Source organism: Hypanus sabinus, chromosome 9, assembly GCF_030144855.1.
Source record: "Hypanus sabinus isolate sHypSab1 chromosome 9, sHypSab1.hap1, whole genome shotgun sequence".
NCBI classification, from domain to species: domain Eukaryota; kingdom Metazoa; phylum Chordata; class Chondrichthyes; order Myliobatiformes; family Dasyatidae; genus Hypanus; species Hypanus sabinus.
Genome location: NC_082714.1, coordinates 87,132,319 through 87,158,454, shown reverse-complemented (window position 1 = coordinate 87,158,454; position 26,136 = coordinate 87,132,319). Strand labels below are relative to the sequence as shown.

The 26,136-nt window shown below is 42.3% G+C and overlaps 1 protein-coding gene across 2 annotated transcripts in view; it reads right to left on the bottom strand.

Annotated features, from left to right (window-relative positions):
• ash1l (ash1 (absent, small, or homeotic)-like (Drosophila)) overlaps positions 1-26,136 on the bottom strand; it is a 374,764-nt gene that overhangs the window by 181,870 nt on the left and 166,758 nt on the right. For both annotated transcript variants that reach the window (XM_059980070.1, XM_059980071.1), the window contains exon 3: positions 20,924-25,115. In XM_059980070.1, the coding sequence (XP_059836053.1) occupies positions 20,924-25,115 (4,192 nt within the window). The remainder of the gene's footprint in view (positions 1-20,923; positions 25,116-26,136) is intronic.

The window sequence follows — 26,136 nt, the reverse complement described above, 5'->3', positions numbered from 1 at the left end:
GCTCAATATCCATTACTGCTTGTCAATTCTGTATAAAAATGCATTTGGCATTTTGTTCTGAGGGGCCATGCTGTTCTCCTCGAGCACAAGGAAAGTAAAGTGTGACAAGGAATAAGTTAAAGTTTTCAGAGTCCAGTTAATTGGTGACGACACAGTAAGGCATCAAAAGCAGATGAGAGAATAATTGAAGCAGCAATTAAAATGTCCTTCATGCTCCAAGGACTAAAGTACAAGGGGTATAAGTTTGGTATGTCACCAAAATTTCCAGCAAATTTCTATAGATGCACTGTGCACAGCATTGTGATTGGTTGCATCATTGTCTGGTATGGAGGCACCAATGCACAGGATTCAGAAAAGCTCTAAACAGCTATAAACTCAGCCAGCTCTATCATGGGCACTAGCCTCCCCAACATCACAGACATCTTCAAAAGATGATGCCTCAAGAAGACGGCATTCATCATTAAGGACAGTCACCACCCAGAACATGTTACCTCACAATTTTACTCTCTTTCTGTACTAGCTATATTTATATTTCTCATTGTAACTTACAGCATTTTTTATGCATTGCATTGTGCTGCTGTTGCAAAATAACAAATTTAATGGCATACGTCAGTGATAATAACCTGATTTGGATTCTGGTTATGCTGCAACATTGCAAAGCCTTTAGACCACACGTTTACCTTTGGGGGTGGATATAAAGTAATGCAGATTTACCAGAATGACACTTGGCAGGAACAATAATACAAGCATCCACAGGAATTTGGAGGATAAAGGAAAACTTTGACTGATTCTGAAGATATCAAGATGGGAACTGATAGACGTTTTGCTGATTTGGGAGTTCAAGAGCCCCAGTCCAAAAGTTATAGGCAGACATTCAGGGATGAGATTCGGAAACATTGAAGTTAATAGGTAAGTGGAACACTACACCTCTTCCATTATGCTGTTTCAACTGATGACTTTAAAATTAAAGATTAATAGATTTCCTTAAGGGATAGGAGGCAATGAATTAAAGTGTACACTAGCTATCACTCCATTGAATGGTGCAACAAGAGATAGCCTCCCCCTTTTCCCAATGTCATATAAAATGCAGTAGTCAATCTCTTTCATTTCACTCAGTGGCTACTTTATTAGGTACACCTCCTTGTTAATGCAACTATCTAATCAGCCAATCATGTGGCAGCAACTCAACGCATAAAAGCATGCAAACCTGGTCAAAATGTTCAGTTGTTCAGACCAAACATCAGAATGGGAAAGAAATGTAATCTAAGTGACCTTAATCGTGGAATGACTGTTGGTGCCAAATGGGTGGTTTAAGTATCTCAGAAACTGCTGATCTCCAGGGATTTTCACATACAACAATCTCAAGAATTTACAGAGAATGGTGCAGAAAAAAAAATCCACTGAGCGGCAACCTGTGGGCAAAAACACCTTGTTAATGTGTAAGTTCAGAGGAAGATGGCTAGACTGGTTCAGGCTGACAGGGAGGCAACAATAACTCAAATAACCATGCAATACAACAGTGATGTGCAGAAGAACATCTCTGAATACACAACAAGAGCAGCAGAAGACCACAAACATATACCGAGTGGTCACTTTATTAGGTATAGCAAGTACCTAACAAAGTGGCCACTAGATGATAAATAAAACAGAGCTTTCAACCAACTTGCTCAGCTGTCAGATCCTGGAAGAAAATGAACATAAATCAAGTGGGAAAGGAAGGAAAAGTCTCATCAGTTTCTGTACTTGCCAGCAGATACTACAAATGTTGCTAAATAGGACAGACAGACTGCATTAATTTCTGGGCCTGAAACCTCCTATGTCAGTTAAACCACAGGCACACATGGTTTTAATAGAGCCTCAATCAAGCTCACAGAGAGGAATATACAGTACTGTATATCACAATTCAAGCAGAGCAGAGCCTGTGTGGCTCTATCTGCACCAGCTTTTGAACTTCACATTTTCACACTAGCTCTTCATCAAACTGGCCTGGATTACTTGACTGAATCGAAAACACCAAAGAAGTTCCCAGCATGTTTAATACTGGTGGCCATAACTCACTGATGCTAGAGTAAAAACAATTTTACACACATAAACGTTGGAGAAGGGGAATTTCTGAACAGTGACTAAATAGCCACTGTACAGTAATACCTCATAAAACTTCAAACATTTTCAGAAATAAATGTTCCTTCTTTTAAGAAGCTGAACCAAAAATTTTGATCAAAGCTGCTTGAAAAATTGAAACATCTTAAAAAATTGACTTATCATAATGTGGGTATAGCATTTGTAACTTTGGAAAACAGTAGTACTGCAGTTTTTAATGAGAACCATGGCCCAATGAATGCTTCATAAAACTGACCGCAGAAAACACCAGCTTTTGTCAGGGCAGGGCAGGATTACAATATGGCTTCTAATGAATGAAAATGTTAATGTACCACAATGAACAAAAAGACCCACCTGTTTCACCAATGCAAGTTAATATTCAACTCAGTAAAAAGAAACACAAAAGATAGACTTTTAAAAGTTGAATTTGAGTAGTTATTTTTACACAAAGAAAACACTCAAATGACATGTAATATGGCTTGGATAAAAAGCAAGTTCCTTCAGATGAACTTTGGAATGGCCAAGACGACTGTTGGAAATGTTTGCTATAAGCTCCGCTTCTTTGGTGTCACACTTTGGCACTTGCTGATACTGAACAAAGACCTGCATGGCAAACTTTGATAATCTATTACCTAATTCTATGCAGTAGTACTTTATGACCATCAGGTTCAAGAATTGGAAGATGGAAAATAACAGCTTGATAAGTGAACCACATGCCAAACCATTAGAATTTCCAAACAGTGAGATACCAGATTATCAGAGTTTTATCATAGTTAAGGGTGATGACATGGAAATGCAGTTCATGAAGGTTTCTCATGATGTGACACAGCACCTGTTGTTGGGGTCGCAAGAGACAGCTGATGCTGAAATATGGAGTGACAAACAAAATGCAGGAGGAAAATGGACAGTTAACGTTTAGGTTGAGACTTTTTTGCTGGCTAAGTTCCCCCAGCATTTTATTCATAATTTTTACCCACCCGGCAAAAGGCACAGAAGCCTGAAGTCCTACACCACCAGGTTCAAGGACAGCTACTTCCCTTCAAACACTTGGTTCTTGAACCAACTGGCAAAGCCCTAATCACGATAGTTTAGACTCAATATGACCACTATGCACTAAAATGGAATTTGTTATTTTTCCATTCTAATTCTGTTTGCTCTCGTAAAAACTGTGTAGTTTAGGTTAAATTTTCCTTTTTTAGTGAATAATGGTCATATCATGCTGCTGCAAGGTTTTCACTGCACCTGTGCCTACATGTACATATGCAGATGACAAAAAAAAATCAATGTTGTTGTGTCATTCCTGCCTGTGGTCATCAAACTTTACAACTCCTCCCTCAGAGTGTCAGACACTCTGGGACAATAGGCTGGTCCTGGACTTATTTCCACTTGGTATAATTTACTTATTATTTAATTATTTCTGGTTTACTTTGCTATATTTCTACTCTATTCTTGGTCAGTGCAACTGTAACGAAACCCAATTTCCCTCGGGATCAATAAAGTATGTCTGTCTCTGGGATACAATGGGTTAAATCAATGGCTAAATTCAGCTGTGCAAACCATGAATGTTGATCTGCTGTGGGCAAGTAATAATTTGCTAAAATGCACAATTTGCAAGCGTTTCATAATGTACATGACTTTGGCTGTAATTACAGGAAGGTGAGAGCAAGCAAAATCACGGAACTAAGACTTGGCCATTAATCTCTTATACACGAAAACAGTAACTGTCCATTATGCATCAAGTGTTGTGCCAAGTCCAAATGCTATGTTTCAGCACAGATACTGAAAGGATGATTTAAAACCCCATTTTTAGAAGGTTACTTTCTCTATGACAGAGAAAAGGTAGTAAATGCTGCTCAAATTTGTACATGACAAATCAATAACCTTCCTTCAGTCCAGTAACACTATTTCAACCCTGTTTATTTGTGTGGCTTTAAATGAACTGCAGATGACATGAACAGCTGTTAGAGGAGGGGAATCTTGCCCTTGGTAGGATAATCAAGGTTTTAGTTATAGCTCCAATAGTAACCAATCCAGAACCAATATATTCAGATTACTTAAATGGGTTAATATTCTTGTCAGTTCAGGAACAGTGGGACAGATTTCTAATGAAAAGATGAGCTTTTTCAGTAATCGATGTTCCCAGAATAAACTGACTTCCGTCTTCCAAGTTAATAGGCAGACAAAGCAGAAAATGGAGGAAACTCAGTCATCTCTCAGTAACCACCAGACACCGGCAGTTGGAATACCATAGGTTGTGCCAGCTTTTGTCAGTATCAGCTCGCCTAGCAACTACTCAAATAATGAAGACTCAGAAGATTTAGATCAACTGAACCAACATAAAAGCTGCATCACTTCTTGATTGTTAGGTGTTTAGTGCCAAGTGTGGCTATATATGGCCACTATTGCTGAACAAACTGCAGTCTACCTCAATTATATTTATTTATTTAGAAATACAGCACGAAATAGGCCCTTTCGGCCTTTCAAGTCGCACCACCCAGCAACTACTGATTTAACCCTAGTCTAATAATAGAACAATTTACAATGACCAATTAACCTACTAACCAGTATGTCTTTGGAGTGTGGGAAGAAACCGGAGGACCTGTAGAAAACCAACGCATTCCACAGGGAGAACGTACAGACTTCTTACAGAGGACCATAAGATAAAGGAGCAGAATCAGGCCATTTGGCCCACTGAATCTGCTCCGCCATTTGATCATGGCTGATCCATTATTCCTCTCAGCCCAAATCTCCTGCCTTCTCCCTGTATCCCTTCATACCCTGACCAATCACGAACCTATCAACCATATCATACATAAAGACTTGGCCTCCACAGCTGCCTGTGGCAACATATTCCACAGATTCATCACTCTCTGGCTAAATAAATTCCTTCTCATCTCCATTCCAAAAGGGCTTCATTATTTTGTCCGCTGGCCTTAGACTCTCCGACCTTAGGAAACATCCTCTGCATATCCACTCTATCAAGGACTTTCACCAATCAATACGTTTCACCCCTCATTCTTCTGAATTCCAGTGAATACAGGCCTAGAGCCATTAAACGCTCTTCATATGACAAGCCATTCAATCCTGGAATCATTTTTGTAAACCTCCTTTGAACCCTCTCCAGTTTCAGCACATCCTTTCAAAGATAAGTGACCCAAAACTGCTCACAATACATCCCAAGTGAGGCCTCACCAGTGCTTTATAAAGATTCAACATTACATCCTTACTTTTATATTCTAGTCCTCTTGGAATGAATGTTAACATTGCATTTGCCTTCCCCACCAGTTTCAACCTGCAAACTAACCTTTGACTCCCAAGTCCCTTTGTGCCTCAGATTTTTGAATTTTCCCTCCATTTAGAAAATAGTTAACCCTTTTATTTCTACTTCCAAAGTGCATGACCATACACTTCCCAACACTGTATTCCATCTGCAGCAGCTTTGCCCATTCTCCTGATCTGTCTAAATCTTTCTGTAGTATCCCGAATTCCTCAAAACTACCCATCTCTCCACCTATCTTCATATCATCGCAAACTTTGCAACAATTCCATTATCCAAATCATTGACATATAGCGTAAAAAAAAGTCCCAACACAGATCAGAAAAGGATCCTTTATTCTCGCTCTTTGCCTTTTACCAATCAGCCACTGCTTTATGCATGACTGTTTTAAGTTCTCTAATCAATTCCGGTTCGTTACACAATACCTAAAACCAGAATATCTGATCCCCTAGTGGGGTCAAAAAACCTATCTCTGAGGTATTCTAAAAATTACCCCTCTTGGGATCCAGCACCAACCTAACTTTCCCACTCTACCTGCTTATTGAAATCTCCCCTGATTATTGTAACATTGCCCTTTTGGCATGCATTTTCTATCTCCCTAATATGTAGACTACATCCTTACTACCATTTGGGGGTCTGCATATAACTCCAGAATCTTTTCAATCCATCAGGATGTCAGGCTTGAACTCCAACACTCCAATATGTAATAGTGCCGCGCTAACCTCTACGCTACTGTGGAACTTCACTTTAGCCATTTCCAACACTCATCTCCAGGGCATCAGGACAGTAAATATATCTTGTCACACTATTGTTTATTGACTACAGTTCTGCCTTTAATACCATTATTACAAGCTCTAGACACTGAGTGTTAACTCCTCTCTCTAAAACTGTATCCTTGTCTTTCTGACCAAGAAACTGCAATCAGTAAGGATGAACAGCAAATTGATTACTAGTGCCCCACAAGTTTGCACCCTCAGCTCCCTACTCTATTCCTTGTACACTCTCATCTGTGTTACCAGATTCTGCTCTAACTCCGTTGAAAAGTTTGCAAATGATACCACTGCAGTGGGCCGTATCTCAAATAATGCTGAGTCAAGAGTACAGGAAGCAGATGGAGAGCTTAGAGACATGTTGTCATGACAATCATTCCTTCAATGTTAACAAAAGAGCTGGTCGTTGACTTCAGAAAGGGAAACGTTGCACATGCTCCTGTCCACATAAATGGTGTTGAACCTGACAGGGTTGAGAACTTTCTAGGGTTTCTAGGTGTAAAACATCACCATTAAATAGGTTGTCCTGGCCCAACGATGATGTTCCCATGGACAAGAAGGCTCACCAACACCTCTAGTTCATCAGTAGAAAAATTCAGCATGTCCCTGTCAGCTTTACCAATTTTTATTGATGTACCATAGAAACAATTCTATCTAAATGCACAATGGCCTGGTATGGCAACTGCTCTGCACATGACCACAAGAAACTGCAGTTTCTAGTACAAAGCATGGCACATCACAGGAACCAGCCTCCTTTCTATGGACTCTGTCTACACTTCTCGCTGCCCCAGTAAAGCGGCCGGCATAATCAAAGACCCACTCAATCAGTATATATTCTCTTCTTCCCTCTCCTAATGAAGATACAAAAAGCCTGAAAGCATGTCCCAGTATGCTCAAGGATGACTTCTATTCCACTATCAGTCTCTTGAATGGACCTCTTGCACAGTAAAATAGACTCTTGGTCTCACAATCTACCTAGTTACGATCTTGCACTTCATCACTTACCTGCTCTGTAATTTTTCCAGTAGCTTTTAGCCTTTATTCTGCACTGTTATCGTTTAACTGTGTAACAATCTGACCTGTAGGCAAGACAAGCTTTTCACTATATCTGATACATGTGACAATAATAAACCAATGCCAATACCATCATAATTAGCAAATCAATTAAGGGCTTTGCTCATTTTGGGTCCCATAAACTCAAAAGGCTTTCACAGAACACTGTGATTTATTACAGCTGGTACCAAAAACGTGGTTTTTACATCTGGCCTAGTTAAGCAGAAGGACATTTTTTTTCCTTTTAAAACAAAGACTGAACCCATTATCTAAATGTGCTTTATCCCACACTTGAGAGCATGAGCTGCGTTCACCATCCAACAGACAAAATCCAAACATCTGATTTCCATTCTCAAATTAGGTAGCAACTACTTCCTATTACTTCTACCCCGATCAAAACGAAGTTTATGAAATTATGAGGCATAAATACACAGCTGGTATCTTTTATCCCAGGGTTAAAATGCCCAATACTAAAAGGCATGAATTTAAGGCGAGATGGGGAATTTTCAAAGGAGATGTGTGGGGTAAGTTGTTTTTTTATATATATACAGAGAGTGGAGGGTGCCTGGAATGTGCTGCCAGGGGTGGTGGTGGAAACAGATACGATAATGGTGCTCAAGGTGCTTTTAGACAGGCACACAAATGTGCAGGGAATGGAAGGATATACATCATGCACAAGTGGAAGTGATTAGCTTAATTTGGCATCATGCTCAGCACAGACATTGTGGGTGCCTGGAATGCGCTGCCACAAGTGCTGGTGGAGGCAGACACCATAAAGACATTTAAAAGGCTCTTAGATAGGCACGTGAATGTGCAGAGAGTGAGGGGTGGGCGATCACAGACTACATGCAGGCAAAAGAGATTAGTGTAATTAGGCATCATCAACAGAATTTGTTTAGCACAATACTGTGGGTCGAAGGGCCTGTTCCTGTGCTAGGTTTTGGATGGGGTAGACACCACAATGCTGAAGAATAATAGATCAGAGAAACTACTTTATGATTGGGAACTACAAGGAAATACATTTAAGTTTGCAAATGCAATTTTACATTTTTTAAGATTAATCTTTAAAAATGGTAATTATTACATTTACAAAATGAAATGTATTGAATTTGCACTTAAAATGAAAAACAGACAAAATTTAATCAGTTTATGAAAATTAAAACACTGGAGCTGGAAATCCAGTGAAGAAACAGAAAATGGTGGAAACACTCAATTGGTCAGCCAGCTTTGCAGAAAGAAAAAAAAGCAAATGGTTTTAACACAAGAGATTTTGCAGATGCTGGAAATCCAGAGCAACATGCAAAAATTACTGGAGGAATTCAGCAAATCAGGCAGCATCTATGGAAACAAAAACAGTCTACATTTTGGACCTGAAACCATTCATCAGGACTAGAAAGGAAAACTCATGACTAAAAAGGTGGGGGAAGGGGAAGGACTACAAGCTCGAAGGTGATAGGTGAAATCAGTTAGGTAGGCAAAGGGGGAATGAAGTGAGAAAGCTGGGAGGTGATAGTTGGGAAAGGTGGCTGAAGAAGCAATCTGATAGGAGATTGAGAATAAACTATGTGAGAAAGGGTTTAATGTTAAAAATTACAATTAATAACTTTAAACATTAAGTGTGTTTTTCCCCCACAGATACTGTCTGATTAACTGAGTATTTCCAACATTTCCTTTCTTTTTGGTTTCAGTATTGAATAACTCACTGTCTACCTACAACATGTGTGTGAGATTATTTCTTAAACAAGAACATTAATAAAATGGGAATTCCTCACAGTGCATGAATTTTCCTCAAAAGCAACTTGCTTTTAGAATAGTTTTCCATTAATGTAAATATTAGCCCCCAACACAAATAAGAACCTACATGTAAATTAAAATAAAGCAACCTCAAATCAAATGCATCTGCGAATGGTGAGCTTTACTGCTTTCAGCAGCCAGATATTGGTGAGACACTTTTACAGCCAGTAGAAGAGTACGAATGGATTTCACGGTATTGGATAGGAACTGGAGAGGGGAAAACAATGAACAGAAGAGTATTACCCTGGTGACTAAGCATCCCAGAATAAAGAAGGCTACAGATGGAAAATGTAGCCTCACCTCTCCTTTGCCAGTCACTACACTGGACCATCACATCAAACTGTCATATGTGCTGCTCTTGTTATTTATGTTGACCACAATGACTTAGCTGTGGTTCTGTCCAGTTCTAATCATTTACCACAAGCTGTCACAGCATGGTACTAATTATCAGGACATATGGACAACATTTAGAACATAGAACAGTACAGTGCAGTACAGGCCCTTTGGCCCACAATGTTGTGCTGACCTTTTAACCTACTCTAAGATCAATCTAACCCTTCACTACTACAAAGACCAAACACGAGGAAATCTGCAGATGCTGGAAATTCAAACAACACACACAAAATGCTGGTGGAACACAGCAGGCCAGGCAGCATCTATAAGGAGAAGCACTGTCGACGTTTTGTGCCGAGACCCTTCGTCAGGACTAACTGAAAGGAGAGACTTTTCATCCCACCCCCTCCGGTCTTCTCCTGTCATTTCACATTTCCTCCTCCCCCCACTACTTTCAAATCTCTTAGTATCTCTCCTTTCAGTTAGTCCTGACGAAGGGTCTCGGCCCGAAACGTCGACAGTGCTTCTCCCTATAGATGCTGCCTGGCCTGCTGTGTTCCACCAGCATTTTGTGTGTGTTATTACTCCTACAAAGACCTTCATTTTGTTTTATCATCCACGTACCCATCTAAGAGCATCTTAAATGCCCCAAACGTATCTGCCTCTACCACTATTCCTGGCAGCACATTTCACATACCCATCACTCTCTGTGTAAAAACAACCAACCTCTGACATCCCCCTTAAATTTTCCTGAAATCACCTTAATATTATGCCCCCTTGTATTAGCCATTTCTGCCCTGGGAAAAGGTCTCTGACTGTCCACTGGATCTATGCCTCATATCATTTTGTACACGTCTATCAAGTCCCCCTTCATCCTCCTTTGTTCTAAAGAGAAAAGCTAGCTTTGTCAATCTATCTTCATAAGACATGCTCTCTGATCCTAAGAGCGTCCTGATAAATCTCTGTCCCCTCTTTAAAGCTTCTACATCCTTCCTATAATGAGGAGATCAGACTGATCACAATAATATTCCAAGTGTGGTCTAACCAGGGTTTTATAGAGCCGCAATAAATAATGAATAATATCATAACTTCATGAGTAATCATACCTCAGCCATGACTCTTCAAGATTAGGATAGGCAACATACACAGTTGCTTAAAGAACACAAGGAAAGAATCAGACTGAATTGTTTGCTGTACTTTACAGCAGGCTTGATTGTTCCCTTTCCTGTTATTTTTTAACCTCTTTCTCAGAATCTCATTTCACACATCTTTCCTGAGGCAATGGATTAGAGCCAAGATCTCTGCTCTGATCTGCAAACAACTGTTAGAAGGATCAGCAGCAGCTGGGGGGACCAAGTGTTACAGCTCCTTCCCTGTGCGGTCACACTTAGAATTTTAGGCACCAGCATCCAGACAGAGGAGAAAAGTACTGGAAACTGATAGCAGGTCAGACTGCAAACGTAGGATTAAAAAGGGATTGGGGAGGGTAGGGGTATGCCAAATACATCAATTTTGGGTATACAGTCAACAGGTTGATTAGAATTTTAAAATAACACACAGGAAAGGTTCCATAAAGCCATTTTCAGATAGAACATTTTTTTTCCCAAATGAAGGAAGGGGAAATGAGTTGACAATTTAGCTTCTGTTCTTAAGCAGAGTGGGTAATTACAAACAGCTCACCTATGAAATAGACAAAAGGCTTCATTTGCACTGCTCTGCTGAAAGGAAACGAGCCTTACTCTTTTCATATAATGTAGCCTCTCACCCGAAGTAACTTAGGGAAATTTGCACACTGTTCACTGCAATTTGACCTGCTCAGCTAAAGCCACAAAGAACTGAACAATGGAGACACAAGAATCTACAAATGTTGAAACCTGGACCAAAAAAACTAAGCCACTGGAGGAACTTAGTGGGTTAGGCAGCATCTAAGGGGGAAAATGAAGAGCCGACATTTCGAATTGAAACCCTTCACCTGGACTGAAAGAGCAAGGTGAGGGGGAGATTGGATGCAGGTGAAAAGGGGTTGATTGAGAGGGTAGGGGAGGGAAGGTGACTGGAAGATGAAGAGTGCAACCAAGGGAGGGATGGTGGCCAGGATAGGAAAGCCACTAAGTGGAATAAGTGTTGGCAGATAGAATAGGTAGGAGAGGGGAAGGAAATTTATTATCAAAGAACAAATATGCCACCATATACAAACCTGAGATTAATATTCTTGCGGGTATTCTCAGTAAGTGAAAGGAAACCAAGAAAAAAACCTAAAACAGTAATATATAAATAAGCAATAAATAGAGAGCATGCGATGAAAAGTCCTTTAAAGTGAGTCCACAGGTTGTGGGAACAGTTCAGGGATGGTGTGCCTGCCTGTCTCTATGCCTGTGCATGTGCAGTCCTATAGAGATATTGCTTGACCTGATGAACTCAGTTATTTGGATCAATAACTGAACAAATCCAACAGGGACATATTGCAACAACAAACATTTATGCTCGGTATGTGGAATAGTGAGAATGCAGTTTATTATAACAGCATGGCAAGACTTAGATGGGCCAAAGGGCTTGCTTCTATGGTGGAGTGCTAGAAGGCATTACCACATTAAACAGTTGAAGCAAATAAAGTGCATTTAGAGGAAACTGGATAAGCACAGTGTACAAAGGAATAGAAGGACGGATAATGAGCTGAAACAAGTGTGGAAGGAGGTGTGTATAGACCAAAACACTAACAATGTGGAAAGGCCTATAAATTTGACACAACTCAAACTGTTGCTCTGACCTATGAAATAGGATAATAATCCAGTTTTCCTAACAGCTTTGATTTGATCAATGAATTATACAGTTGCATTGCTCAGCTGCTTATATTTCCACTTAGAAATAGCAGTGCCTTGGGCACACCATCTGCAGCCCTATCGAGGGAAGCCAATTACTGCATAAAGACTTGTGGTGCCAGAAAGATACAAATTCACAGAAAAGAAAGATAGATTAATTTAGGATTCATTTAGAATTCAAATAGATGGGAATAACAGTATTCTATGATCATAATTCTAAGGAGAGGAATAAACAGTCAACATTTCAGGATAAGACCCTTCTTCTGGGTCCTGATTAAGAGCCTTGACCCAAAGACATCGATTGTTCATTCCTCTCCATAGATACTGTCTGACCTGCGAAGTTCCTTCAGGCCAAGTCATTAGGTATATTTAAAGCAGAGGCTTATCGGTTCTTGATTAGTTAGAGTCTCAAAGGTTACAGGGACAGGGCAGGAGAATGGGTTGAGGAGGATAATAAATCAGCCATGATAGAATGGTGGACAGACTTGATGTGCTGAATAGCCTAATTCTGCTCTAGTCTTATGGGCATGCAACAAGAAGCACGGGTGCTTTGCAAACCATTTGCCTAAGCTATGCTTGGTTTAGCCACTGTAGAGGTTAACACAGACTGTCTCCATGGTGGACTCAAGTACTGAAAGCTTCCTATGCAGCATTTAACATGGATTCACTTCATGCAACAGATGGCACCACAATCATATATCCTTCCTTGATAGTGGAAAGGCTAACGTTTCATTTCTCCAATATATACAAATGACTTACACCACTTAGTAGATCAGATACAACAAACACACCGTCTTCATGTTTGGCAGGTTGAGTCATAGAGCTTTATAGTGCAAAAACAGGCCCTCTGACCCATCCAGTCTGTGTTGAACCATTAATCTGCCTAGGCACATCAACCTGCACCTGGATCACAGCCTTCCTTACCTCTCCTGTCCATGTACCTACCCAAATTATCTTAAATGTGGAAATCAAATCCACATCCACACATGCACTGGCAGCTCATTTCATACTCCCATCACGCTCTGAGTGAAGAACTTCCCCTGAAACATTTCACATTTCAACCTTCAGCCAACCTCAGTGGAAAGACTGCTTGCATTTATCCTACCTATACCCCTCATAATTTTGCATTCCTCTATCAAATCTTCTATGTTCCAAGGAATAAAGTCCCAAACTATACCCTAAGTCCTCAAGTCCCAGGAACATCTTTGTAAAGTTTTTCTGTACTATTTCAATCCAGTTTCCCTGTAGGTAAATGACCAAAACTGGACATAGTACTCCAAATGAGGCCTCACCAACATGTTATACTATTTTAGCATAACATCCCAACTACTGTACTCAAAACATTGATTTATGAAGACAATATTGAGTTGCCAGCTCTGCCCCTCCTGCAACCAAGTCTCACTAACAGCTACAATAGCATGATTGCACATGCTGGTCTGTGCCCTAAGCTCATCCAACTTTCCTAAAATACTCGTTGCATTAAAAGATATGCAGCTCAGAACATTAGTCCCATCATGCTCCACCTTTGTATTCCTGACTTGGTATGTATGCTTAACAACATATCTTCACAACCAATCCATTATTTGCACTGATACTCTGGTTCCCAACCCCCTGCAACACTAGTTCCCCCATGCAGATCTAGAAAACCTTCCCGCCAGGATATTAGTTTCCACTCCAGGTGCAAGCCATCTTTTCTGTACAGGTCCACCTTCCCTACAAGAGACCCCAATGATCCAAAATTCTAAAGCCTTCCGTCATGCACCAACTCCTTAGGCACATGTTAAACTGTATCTTCCAGCCTCATTAGCACGTGTCACAGGTAGCAATCCCGAGATCACAACTCTGGAGGTCCTGTCCTTTAACTTAGAACCTAACTCACTGAACTCACTTTACAGGACCTCATCACCTTTTCTTCCCATGTCATTGGTCATCACCCGGGGGGGGGGGGGGGGGGGGGCGGGCAACAAACCATCTGGAATCTCGTTCTCATGCACAGAACCTTTCTGCTCCCCTAACCAATCTCCTATCACCTCTTTTCCTCCTTCTGTTCTGAGCCACAGAGCCAGACACCTGACCACTGTGCCTTGCCTCTGCTCAGTCATCTACACACCCTCCCCCAATTATTCAAAGATATTGCTGAGAGGAATGGCCACATCGGTACAGTGCACTTGTTGCCTATCCACTTACTTCTTCCTGATAGTCATCCAGTTACCTATGTCCTGCGCCTTGGGTGTAACTACCCTCCATGTCCTGTCTATCAACTGCTCAGCCTCCCGAGTGACCTGGAGTTCATTCAGTTCCAGCTCCATCTCCTTAACACAGCCTGTCAGAAGCTGCAATTGGATGTATTTCTTGAGGGCATAGTCGTCAGGGGCACTTCCCACATCCTGCAAAAGGAGGATTCCAGCATCCTGTCTGGCATTCCCATTGTTTTAAATGTGCAATAAGAAAACAAAAGAATAAATAATGAAAAAAATCTACCCCAGGTCTGCAACTCTCCTTGTCAAAACCTCAGCTCCCCACCCTAACACTGGCCCACTCACACAGTGGCAGCTCTGCTTAAAACCAACTTCTTTTTATTGGTCTTTGCCCAGTGCCTAATTAAGCGCAATCTAATGTCTCATTAGGAACTATGGTGCACAAGAAGTGCCAACTGTCCCTGCTCGCTTCCTTTAAGCTCTCTCTCCCTCAACTCAGTCCAATGTCTCCTTGACAAGGTATCCTCCTTTCCACGGGAATTTTGGTATGAACTGAATTGCAATGGGAAACAGGTCAACAGTAGATACAAAAGCCCTGTGTAACACTATCACAAACAAGCACAGCACTAAAATATCTAAGTGTTTGCCTTTGACATGAAAGTAGGATTCTATTTTGCAGAACAAGCTACACTGCCTTGAAACAACATCCATGAATCACTGAGAATAGTGATAATTTGGCAACTAGCTTTGAAAGTTATTTTAGCAATCTGGTAAACATATACACAGCATATGTTTACTTTATTAAGTACAGCTGCTCATTAATGAAGACACCTAATCAGCCCATCACGTGGCAGTAACTCAATGAATAAAAGCCAGCAGACATGGTCAAGAGGTTCAGACCAAACATCAGAATGGGGAAGAAATGTGATCTAAGTGACTTCGACCATGGATTGATTGTTGGTGCCAGACGTGATTGTTTGAGTATCTCAGAAACCATTGATCTCTTGGTATTTTCAGCACAAGTCTCTAGATTTTAGAGAATGGGGTGAAGGAATGAGTGAATGAATGAATAAATAAACAAACAACTAGTGAGTGGCAGTTCTGTGGATGAAGGAGTCCAGCTGGAGGAGACCACAAACATACACTCAATGGCCACTTTATTAGGTACAGGAGGTACCCAATGAAGTGGCCACTGAGTGTATATCCATGAATCAAAAGCCATTCATCTCATTTAAATTAATGCACAGAAATGCAACTGTTCTTGTGTAATCGAACACAGGATAGCATAGCTGTCAGCGTAATGCTTTATAGCACCAGCGATTAGAAGACTAGAGTTCAATTCCTGCCACTCTGTAAGGAGTTTCTACGTTCCCCTTCTGACAATGTGTCTTTTTAGGGTTAGTAGATTGTGGGCATGCTACTTTGGAGCTGCAAGCATGACGCCCTTTACGGGCTGCTGCCAGAACATCCTTGCACTGTGTTGGTCATTGATGCAAACAATGCACTTAACTGTACGCTTTAATGTATATGTTACAAATAAAACTTATATTTATATTTTCTTTTTAAAGGAACACACTCTGTTAATTGTTACTAAAAACGTTACCTTAATTGTCACTGCACAAGTGTTTTTGTTTGGTCCACACTGAATGACATTGTAAAACAGCTTCATGTGACTGGGAAATCTCGACTAGCTTGAAACTTTTATCCAATAACACTGAATGATGATATCTGAATTATATCAAGAACGTGTTCATATCTTCAAATTTCCTCTGGATAATACAGCGCACATGAACAGAAAAGTGCCAATGGAGAATCTGGAGACCAGACATGGGTCGTTCAATAGCCCTGTCTGAAGGGGAGGAAATGATTAGCATAGCTAAGTTTTCCAAAGAACTTTGGAAAAAAGGAAATAAAACATGGTGTAAGCAAATGTCCAGAACTGTAGAAGATTAGGGAAATGGGCACTCAATCAGATCCTTGAAACTGTGGTAACCATTCACTCCAATAATGGTCATGCTTATATTGTGCTTCTGTGGCTTAACTCCATGGAACTGACGTCAGTCTCTAACAGAAGGCTGGCGATCTCAGATAGAGAGTTTCAATTGTCTGAACATCCACAGGCATTAGGGAAAGAATTCCAAAGTGCTGAACAGCTGGGGCTAGTCTTAAGAACATGCACAGAACACAGAACAGTAAAGACAAGAACATGACCTTCAGCCCAATCGGTGCTGACCCTGATGCCAAATGAAACTAACCTCATCTGCCTGCACATGCCCATGCCCCTCCATGCATACGTGTCTGCCTAAATGCTTCTTAAATGCCAATATCATAACTGCTTCTACGACCAACTCCTGGCAGTATATTCCAAGCACCCACCATTTTTGTATAAAAAACCTGTCCCACATACTCGTTTTAAACTCCCCCTCCCCATTTAAACCCTTTTGCATATTGGTTGTTAATCAGTCTTTGTTTATATATGTAAATTCTATTATATTCTTTATTTTTTTGTAAATGCCTGCAAGAAAATAAATCTCAAGGTAGTACAAGCTCATATGTACTAAATCTCAAGGTATATGTAGCTGGGTAATTGAGCTACTTTGAACTTTGGACTCTAGTATCTGATATAGGAAAGAGACCTTTAACATCTATCCTATCTAAGCCTTGTGTATTTTTATAAACCTAACAGTTCTCCGCTCAGCCTCTAGTGCTCCAGACAAAACAATCTCTCCTTATTGCTAATACTCCCCAGTACAGGCAACATCCTGGTAATACATAGAACACAGAAACACAGAAAACCTGCAGCACAATACAGGCTCTTCGGCCCACTAAACTGTGCCCAACATGTCCTTACCTTAGGAATTACTTAGGGTTGCCCATAGCTCTCTATTTTTCTGAGCTCCATGTACCTGTCCAGGAGCCTCTTAAAAGACCCTTTCGTATCCACCTCTATCACCATTGCCGGCAGCCCAAACCACGTACTCACCACTCTCTGTATAAAAAACTTACCCCCTGACATCTCCTCTGTACCTACTTCTAAGCACCTTTAAACTGTGCCCTCTCATGCTAGCCATTCCAGCCCTGGAAAAAAGCCTCTATAAACACGATCAATGCCTCTCATCATCTTATTCACCTCTATCAGGTCACCTCTCATCCTCTGCCGCTTCAAGGAAAAAAGGCCGAGTTCACTCAACCTATTCTCATAAGGCAGGCTCCCCAATCCAGGCAGCATCCTTGTAAATCTCCTCTGCAGCCTTTCTATGGTTTCCATGTCCTTCCTATAGTGAGGCGACCAGAACTGAGCACAGTACTCCAAGTGGGGTGTGACCAGGGTCCTACATAGCTGCAACATTACCTCTCGGCTCTTGAACTCAATCTCATGATTGATGAAGGCCAATGCACCTGAATGTCCTATGGACTCTGACCCCAAGATCCCTCTGATCCTCCACACGTCTTATCATTAATACTATATTCTGCCATCGTATTTGACCTACCAAAATGAACCACCTCACACTGAGCTGGGTTGAACTCTACCTGCCACTTCTCAACCCAGTTTTGCATCCTATCAATGTCTCACTGTAACCTCTGACAGCCCTCCACACTATCCACAACACCCCCAACCTTTCTGTCAGCAGCAGATTTACTAACCTATCCATCCACTTCCTCATCCAGGACATTTATAAAAATCACGAAGAGTATGGGTCCCAGAACAGATCCCTAAGGCACACTGGTGACTGAACTCTATGCAGAATATGACCCGTCTATAACCACTCTTTGCCTTCTTTGGGCAAGCCAGTTCTGGATTCACAAAGCAATGTCTCCTTGGATCCCAGGCTCCTTACTTTCTCAATGAGCCTTGCATGGGGTAACTTGTCAAATGCCTTGCTGAAATCCATATACACTGCATCCACTGCTCTTCCTTCATCACTGTGTTTAGTCACATCCTCAAAAAATTCAATCAGGCTCATAAGGCACGACCTGCCTTTGACAAATCCATGCTGACTATTCCTGATCATATTATGCCTCTACAAATGTTCATAAATCCTGCCCCTCAGGATCTTCTCCATCAACTTACCAACCACTGAAGTAAGACTCACTGGTCTACAATTTCCTGGGCTGTCTCTACACCCTTTCTTGAATAATGGAACAACACCGGCAACCCTCCAATCCTCAGGAACCTCTCCCGTCCTACTCCTCTGCACCATCTCTAAAACCTTCATATCCTGTAATGGGCGACCATAATCAAACATAATACTCAAGTGCAGCCTAACCAAAGTTTTTGATGTGCTTTTCTGCCCGTCTTCATAAAAGAAATAAATCCCTTGTCGTGCACCATTTACTCGTTTCTGCACAGAACTGTGGCTGTGGCCTGCAACTAACGGGCTCCTAGATCAGCTGCAATGATGACTGGCTTCATGGGTGTGGACTCACTTTTCTGAATTTCAGTTCTTAATGCTATTTGTCTACTTTTATAGCTTGCACAATTTTTTTTTGTTTTTCTGTACATTGGGTGTTTGGCGATCTTTATTTAATGGGTTCTATTGGGTTTCTTTGTGTGTTGTGGCTGCTTGTAAGGAGGTGAATCTCAAGGTTGTATATAGCATACATACTTTGATAATAAATGAACTTTGAGCTAGTGGGGTTGAAATTGGAGTGTACTTTCCTGATTTTCTGATCTCTACCATCATCACAACTGAATCCCTAAACTTTCTGCAATCCTACTGATCTGGAGCCACGCTCTTGCATGAGTACTGAAGGACAGAACTGCAACTCACACGCTTGCGCCCATTTAATTAATGTACACTTGGCCTCTGAATTTATGTTATGGCTGTTCAAGCTATTATCCAGAATCAGTACATTCACAGGTCACACTTAAAATACATCACAGTCCCCACAGTACAAAGTCAAAAACATAATCACATTGGAGAAGGGTCTTCAAGCAGAAGGGAAGTGTTTTTCTAAGCCTTTTGCCAACAAGCAGACAAAATTATATCTGGGCTTTTAATTTAAAAACTAACAAGCCTGTTGGACATCAATGAAAGATGTTCTTTAGTTACAGAATAACTTGGGAGTATTATATCAATAAAGTGTTTTACATAAAGAAGGCAAAGACTTCTGTACGAAGTAGCAGACTAAAGGGACATGGTGTGTAATCAGTATTAACTTCATCTTTAGCCCTTCCTTCACAAACCTATCTTATGTTACAACTGGAGGTTGACTCTATGTCATTGCTGTGCACACAAACATCTGTCTTAAAACAGCATCATTTGGGCTAGAACATGATAGTACACCACACCAGGGACTCTTCAGCCTAGGATAATTCTGAGGCTGCCAAAACTACTGAGGTAAAACTCTAAATACCTTAGAGAAACAGTCATAAAGCAATACAGCAAGGATACTGGCCCTTTAGGCCAACCGGTACATGTGGAATTCTCTGCCACAGGAAACAGTTGAGGCCAGTTCATTGGTTATATTTAAGAGGGAGTTAGATATGGCCCTTGTGGCTAAAGGGATCAGGGGTATGGAGAGAAGGAAGGTACAGGGTTCTGAGTTGGATGATCAGCATGATCATACCGAATGGCGGTGCAGGCTCGAAGTGCCAAATGGCCTACTCCTGCACCTTATTTTCTATGTTTTCTATGCCAATCATGGTGTCTCCACAGCTTGTCCCAATTTCCTGCTTTTGGCCCTCATCCCTTTTAAGAATCCCCCCCCCCCCCCCATACCTATCCAAGTACTTCTGAAATGATACTACTGTACCCACTTCAACCATTTCCTCTGGCATCTCACTCCATATACTCACCACCCCTTGCAACAAAATTTTGCCCCTCAAGTCCCTTTTAAATCAATATCCCCTTTGTTTTGGTCTCAACTGCCCTGGAGAAAAGACTGCTACCATCCACCTTATTAATGCCTCTCATACATTTTAACACACTTTAAGATTGCCCCTCATTCTCCTACATTCAAAGGAATAAAGATCCAGCCTAACTTCTTCTAATAACTCAGACCCTCTAGACCTGGCAACATTTTCACAAATCTTCTTTGCACTCTTTCCAGTTTAACCATGCTTTTCCCATAACAGGGTGAAAAAAAACTATACAGAGTGCTTTAAGTGTGGCCTCACCAATAACTTACACAAACTCAAAACAACTTTTACATCCATAACACATTTAAATCTGTTATTATTATTGTGTTAATATTCATTTACGTGTTGTGATACATGTAATGTGTTTTAAACCTTGGTCCCTGAGGAACATTACTTTGTTTAGCTTTTTCACAGACAAGGTATGTATTTGAGGTAGTGAGCCCCACCACATCAGTGGTTGGGAAATTATTGGAGAAGATCCTAGGGACATGATTTAGTCACATTTGGAAGAGTGTAGACATTAGGGAATGCATAGAATTAATGCCATGTTACGTCTTTCAAACTTGCGAGGGTGACAAAGGTGACTGGTGAGGATGGATCAGTGGATCCTAAGTAATTGGTGCACCATCCCAAAATTAGCAAGTTCAAGCACACCTAAATCAAGGCACTATTATTTGGGAGGCTACTTAAGAATTTCTTGACATAGTCATTCCTACCTGCTGGTGTCAGGTTGTTTCTTTCCCCAGAAGGAGGCCTGTCCCTCCTTATTAACCTGCTCGGCAAAATATCCTGTGTGGCAACAAGTTCTGGACTATCCGATGGCTTCTTTCGCCCCATGCCATTCAAGGGCTTGCTAGGCTTGTAGCTTCCTATTGCACTTGTAAACAGATTGGTATGTTCTTCACTGATGTTCGATTCTGAACTGGACATGTATCGTCCTGAACAAGAGCCTGCTGACCCATCCGTGCAGTCTATTTGAAGAGGAGTTTGCAATCCCACTGATATGGAACTGTGCTCCGTGGAGTCCCTTCGAGTCCACTGGTCCCCTCTACCGAGTAACCCTTTAGAAGAGGACAAGTGGGTAAACGGTGTATGGCACCTGTGTTTGTCTTTATGCTTGTGCCGTTCTGACATTGCTTCCTTTCCATATGTGTACCGCCGGAGCAGCGAGGGATTAACTGTTAAACCGTCCACAGATGACGGATTCTGCTCTGAGGAGCGATGCTCCCGGTGCTTGTGCCGATGTTTGTGTTTGTGTTCGTGCATCCAGCTGTAAGCCATTTCTGCCGGGATGCTGGCGTAAGTGCCCATGGACAGCAGCGAGGTCCGACTGCCAGCTAGAAAGGCCTCTGGTCTGAGGAGTCTGTGTTTCTTTTTGTGGTACTTGTTGGGGTTCAGGAGCAGGTGGCCAGTATGCATGTACGAAGGAGGGGGCATTGTACTACTCAGGGAGGGGGGAGGAGGGGGAGGGGGAGGTGGATACAATGTGGGAGGGTACCGTGCATAATAACCCAATCCCAGTGGGCCTGCTGAGACTGGTGTTGGAGAGTAAGGCATACTGTAGGAGGGGAAGAAACCACCATTTGCTAGGGGATACCCCAAGCTGTGGACGAAGGGGACTTCAGCCATGGCATCTCGCATTTTTGGGGGCCTTCCCCGCTTTTTCTTCAGCTCAGGTTTTCGGACATAGTGCATAGGGTCAAAAGGAAAAGGTGGGTGTGTGTAGAAGCTGCCAAAATTGATCCGAAAGATTGAAGGAAGAATGTCTCTGGGGATGTAGTGATGACTTCTGTGAGTTATTCTTAATTCACTTAATCTAGTTATCAGTTCCTCCAATTCAGCCAAAAAATTAGGGTCCTGTTTGTTCCGCAGCTGTAAGTACTTCTTTTTCCGTTTCCTCTTCTGCCGCTTAAGTTTGTCATAGCTAAGATAATCGTGGGCTCTGCGTTTGCACTTGTGCTTATGTTTCTCCTTCAGCCCAGACAGGACAGCAGCACTTTCGGGAGGCATGACGGAAACGTGGTCAAAGGAGTACCGCCGCTTCCTTGGCCCGCAGAACTTCTCTGCCCGGTCCGACGTGCTGTTGTTGTCCGTCCCGATGCCACTGTCACTTGGGATGGTCTCTTCACTGTGCGACTCGCTAATGGGTGAAGGCGTGGCTTCCTTCAGTGATGTCAGCTCACAAAGGTGGGACGGCGAGTTTGGCAGCAGGGTCGGAGGCGACAGCTTTCGGCGGCCTTTGGAGGCTTTTCGTGTCACGAGTGCCTGCACCGCGTTGCCCTTGCTGCCGTGCAGGTGCAAGTTTGGCACTGGGGTGGGCTCGATAAACCCTGCATCGCTGCTGGCAGGACTCTGACTTCCACTCACTCCTGACGACTGGGAGTAAGTTGGTGAAGGGAGAATATCTGGTACATTCGAGTTCGATGACTGCGTGAAGTTTGGCAGCACTTGCCCTAGTGTTGTAGAGAATGCTGGTGGTGATGGCTTATTATCAATAGACAGCATGCTACTTATGTATGGACCATCTAAGGACATTTTGGGCTTCCGGCCCCTTTTCTTTCCAATGTAAATAGTTCCTTTTTTACTAACATTAATTTGCTGGCCCACCTTGGAGCCAAAGGTGGCAGTGAAAGATGAGACAGTACTGTTTAGCTTTGATTGCACTTTCCCTTTATTACTTGACCCACCAGCGCTCAAAAGGATTTGGTTCAAAAGCTTTTTCCTTTTCAGCGTCTTCATTTTATTGATCTTCTTGATAAATTTCTTATCCAGAAGTGTCTTCATCAATTGCCTCTTCCCCTTCTTGGACGATTTTGAGTCGGTTTCACTGCCCATTTCAAAGTTATCACCAGCAGTCATTTTCTGCACATACTCCACCGACTTATTCTTCAGCTCACTTGATTCAAGACTTCCAGGGTGCGTGGTCTCCTCCTCAGGCTCACCTGCACTCTCTGTGACAACTGACGGTGCAGTGAGTAATGGAGCTGGCACTGTGGCTTTAACTGCAGCCATCAGCTGCTTTTTCGGCCTGCCCCGTCTCCGCTTCCCGGGAAGAGAGGCTGTAAAAGTTTTGCTGGGCACAATTTCAGTCTCTGGCTGAAGTACTGGAGGCTCTTTCTCCCTGATAAATTCCTTGGTCTTTGACATCATTGAAAGTACTTTGGAAGGGGGGATCTTTAAAGTCCTACGTGGCGGCTCTTCGAGATGAGGCATGGGGTCAAGTTTTGCACGGGCCCGTTTAGGTTTGTGGACATCTGAAGTGCAGCTTAATGACAGAGAGTCTTGTGAACCATTTTTAGAGACTCTCTCTTCGAGGTGACCCTGCTGGGACATAAAATGCCTCCCTCCCTCAGGTTTCTGGGGTGGAGGTGGGGAAATGCAAGCCTTGGTCAGCTTTGGCAGGCGGGGCTTAATAATTTTAGATTCATTGAAAACTGAAGAAAAGCTTGGACTCCTGATCAGGTGAGGATGGTCAGAGTGAGCTTTTTGCTCTGTTCTATATGTAGCAGTTTTCAATAGTCCCGAAGATGCTACCGATGAAGTCAAACACTCGCCAAAACCGCTGACGCTGCTGCTTGCAACCACCTTCATACGGGGGCTCTTTCCCTTCCTTTTGTTTAAGAGTTTTGGTTGGAGGGTGGTACTTGGGACCGAGCAGTTTTGGTAGGTCTTTTGCAGTTGCTGATGCGCCACCTTCAGTGTGCTGGGCTTGAGTGAGGGCTTGCTGTTTAGGAGGTTTTTAAAGCTAGCCACCGTGGTACCAGCTGAACTGGCAGAATCAGACTTGGGCACGGGAAGGCACGGCGGCTCACGGCTCCTTTCAGCGAGCTGAGTGAAAGCTTTCATGCTGTCGAGGCGTGGGGGCTGCAGGCTGCTGTCATTTGTGCGTTCAGTGGTAGCAGACTCTGCACTGAAGTTGTGAGCATGGAGCTTGAACCCAAAGTGAAGAGGTAGGTTGCTCAACAAAGGCTGATTTTCGACGGACGGCTTGATGTCCGTATCTGAAATTACCAACCCCTGGCTGATTTCTACCTGGGCGGGAGGGGGCTGAGGGGGAGGAGGAAGAGGTGGAAATGTAGGATTCCTGCTTAACGAAGCCGCCGGTCCCGCTGGTGAGGGTGCAGAAATGACACCTTCCACCCCTGCACCACTGGTGGACCTCCTCCCATAGATGTCAGTGCTAGTAGCAGCTCGATGGTCTGCTGAAGTGCAATTTGTCGTCGGTTGCTTGTCTAGCTTTGGGATCGTGTGCTCTGCCTTCTCTGTGGAGACCAGCTGATCGTGACGTGGCGAATTTCTTTCGTGGCACAGGGCTGTGTCGCCCACCAGAGACTCTTGCCTTACCGACGCTTTTTCCAGCAAGGTCTCCTTAGACGTTTGGGTGAGAACGGTCTTCCCACAGAGTTTACTGCTGGTGCCATCCTTTCCAGTTTCCTGATCTGTCGAATTCACATTCTTGTAATCTACATAACTTGGAGTGCTCAAGTGTTCTTTAACCGAGCTGGCAGCAGTAAGACCAGCTTTCAGCTGGCTTGAGTCTTTGCTCATTACCATTCCATTGCCAATTGTTGGCTTCCTGAACTTGGTTCTGGAGAACTTTGATGCTGGACAGGTGCCTTTAAGCACCGAAGACTTTTCAATCAAAGACACGTCGCCGTTTACTTGTTCTTTTGCATCAGTGATTCTGGAGCATACTGTGCTACACGTGGTAGCTTTACTACATTCAGACTGTTCCAAACTCGGAGGAGGAGGGGGAGGTGGAGGAGGAGGAGGAGTAGGGGGTGGTGGTGGAGGTGGTGGTGGCGGTGGTTTTTTCGGCTCTCCTACTGTCTGTGGATAGCGACTCTCTTCTATAGACGTTTCAATTGTCTTCATTTCCTCATTTTTATTGTGCAGCTTCAGCGAACCCTGCATATTTGTAGAAGGAACAAAAGAATATGTCAGGCAAAGTTCTTAACTGAATAACAAAGATTAAAATAAAACATTTTGTTGACTGTTAAATACATCCCGAATTGTCAACAGTGAAGCATTTTCTATAACAGAGACTGTAGATGCTGAAATCTGGAGCAAAAGACAAGCTGCTGGAGGAAGTTAGTGGGTCAAGCAGCATCTGAAACCTATCAAATATTGAAAGGCCTAGATAGAGTAGACATGCAGAAGGTATTTCCTATAGCTGGGAACTCTAGGATCAAGGGCACAACTTCAAAATACAAGAGCATCCCTTAGAACAGAGATGAGGAGCAATTTCTTTAGCCGAAGAGTGGTGAATCTGTAGAACACATTTCCATAGACTGATGTGGAGGCCAAGTCGTTGAGTATATCTTAAGTGGAAAATGACAGACAGATTCTTGATTAGCCAGGGCATCAAAAGTTAAGGGGAAAAGGCAGTAGAATGGAATTGAGCGGGATAACTTGATGTGCTGAATGGCTTAATATTACTCCTACGTCTTGTGGTCCTATCTGTGAAGTTAAATGGACAGCAGAAGTTTTGAGTCCAGTCCAGAAGTCTCAACTGCACATTTCCTTCTACAGATGCTGCCTGACCACTAACTTCTCCAATAGTTTGTTTTCTTTCCACTCTTCTTTATAAAACTCAATAATTCCTACAAACTAATTTTTAATTTCCTTCACTTCTGCAGCTACATCAAGAGCTCGTCTGACAAATTAGCACCAAAAAGTGATCTAGAGCAACACTTGTAAGTATTAGGTACAAGAATGAATGGACGAGACAGTAAAGAGCTTGGATAGATCTCAAGGCAACACTTAATAATATATTAAAAGGTCTTACTGATAAAGGAAACACCGTGCTCAAGATAGAAATTTCATAGACAACAACTAGAAGTCCTGAGTGTGGAGAGCCTGAGCTGAAATCAACAAATCCTAAACTTTAAAAATAGAGAATCAATGAATTGTTTTCATTTATTTCTTC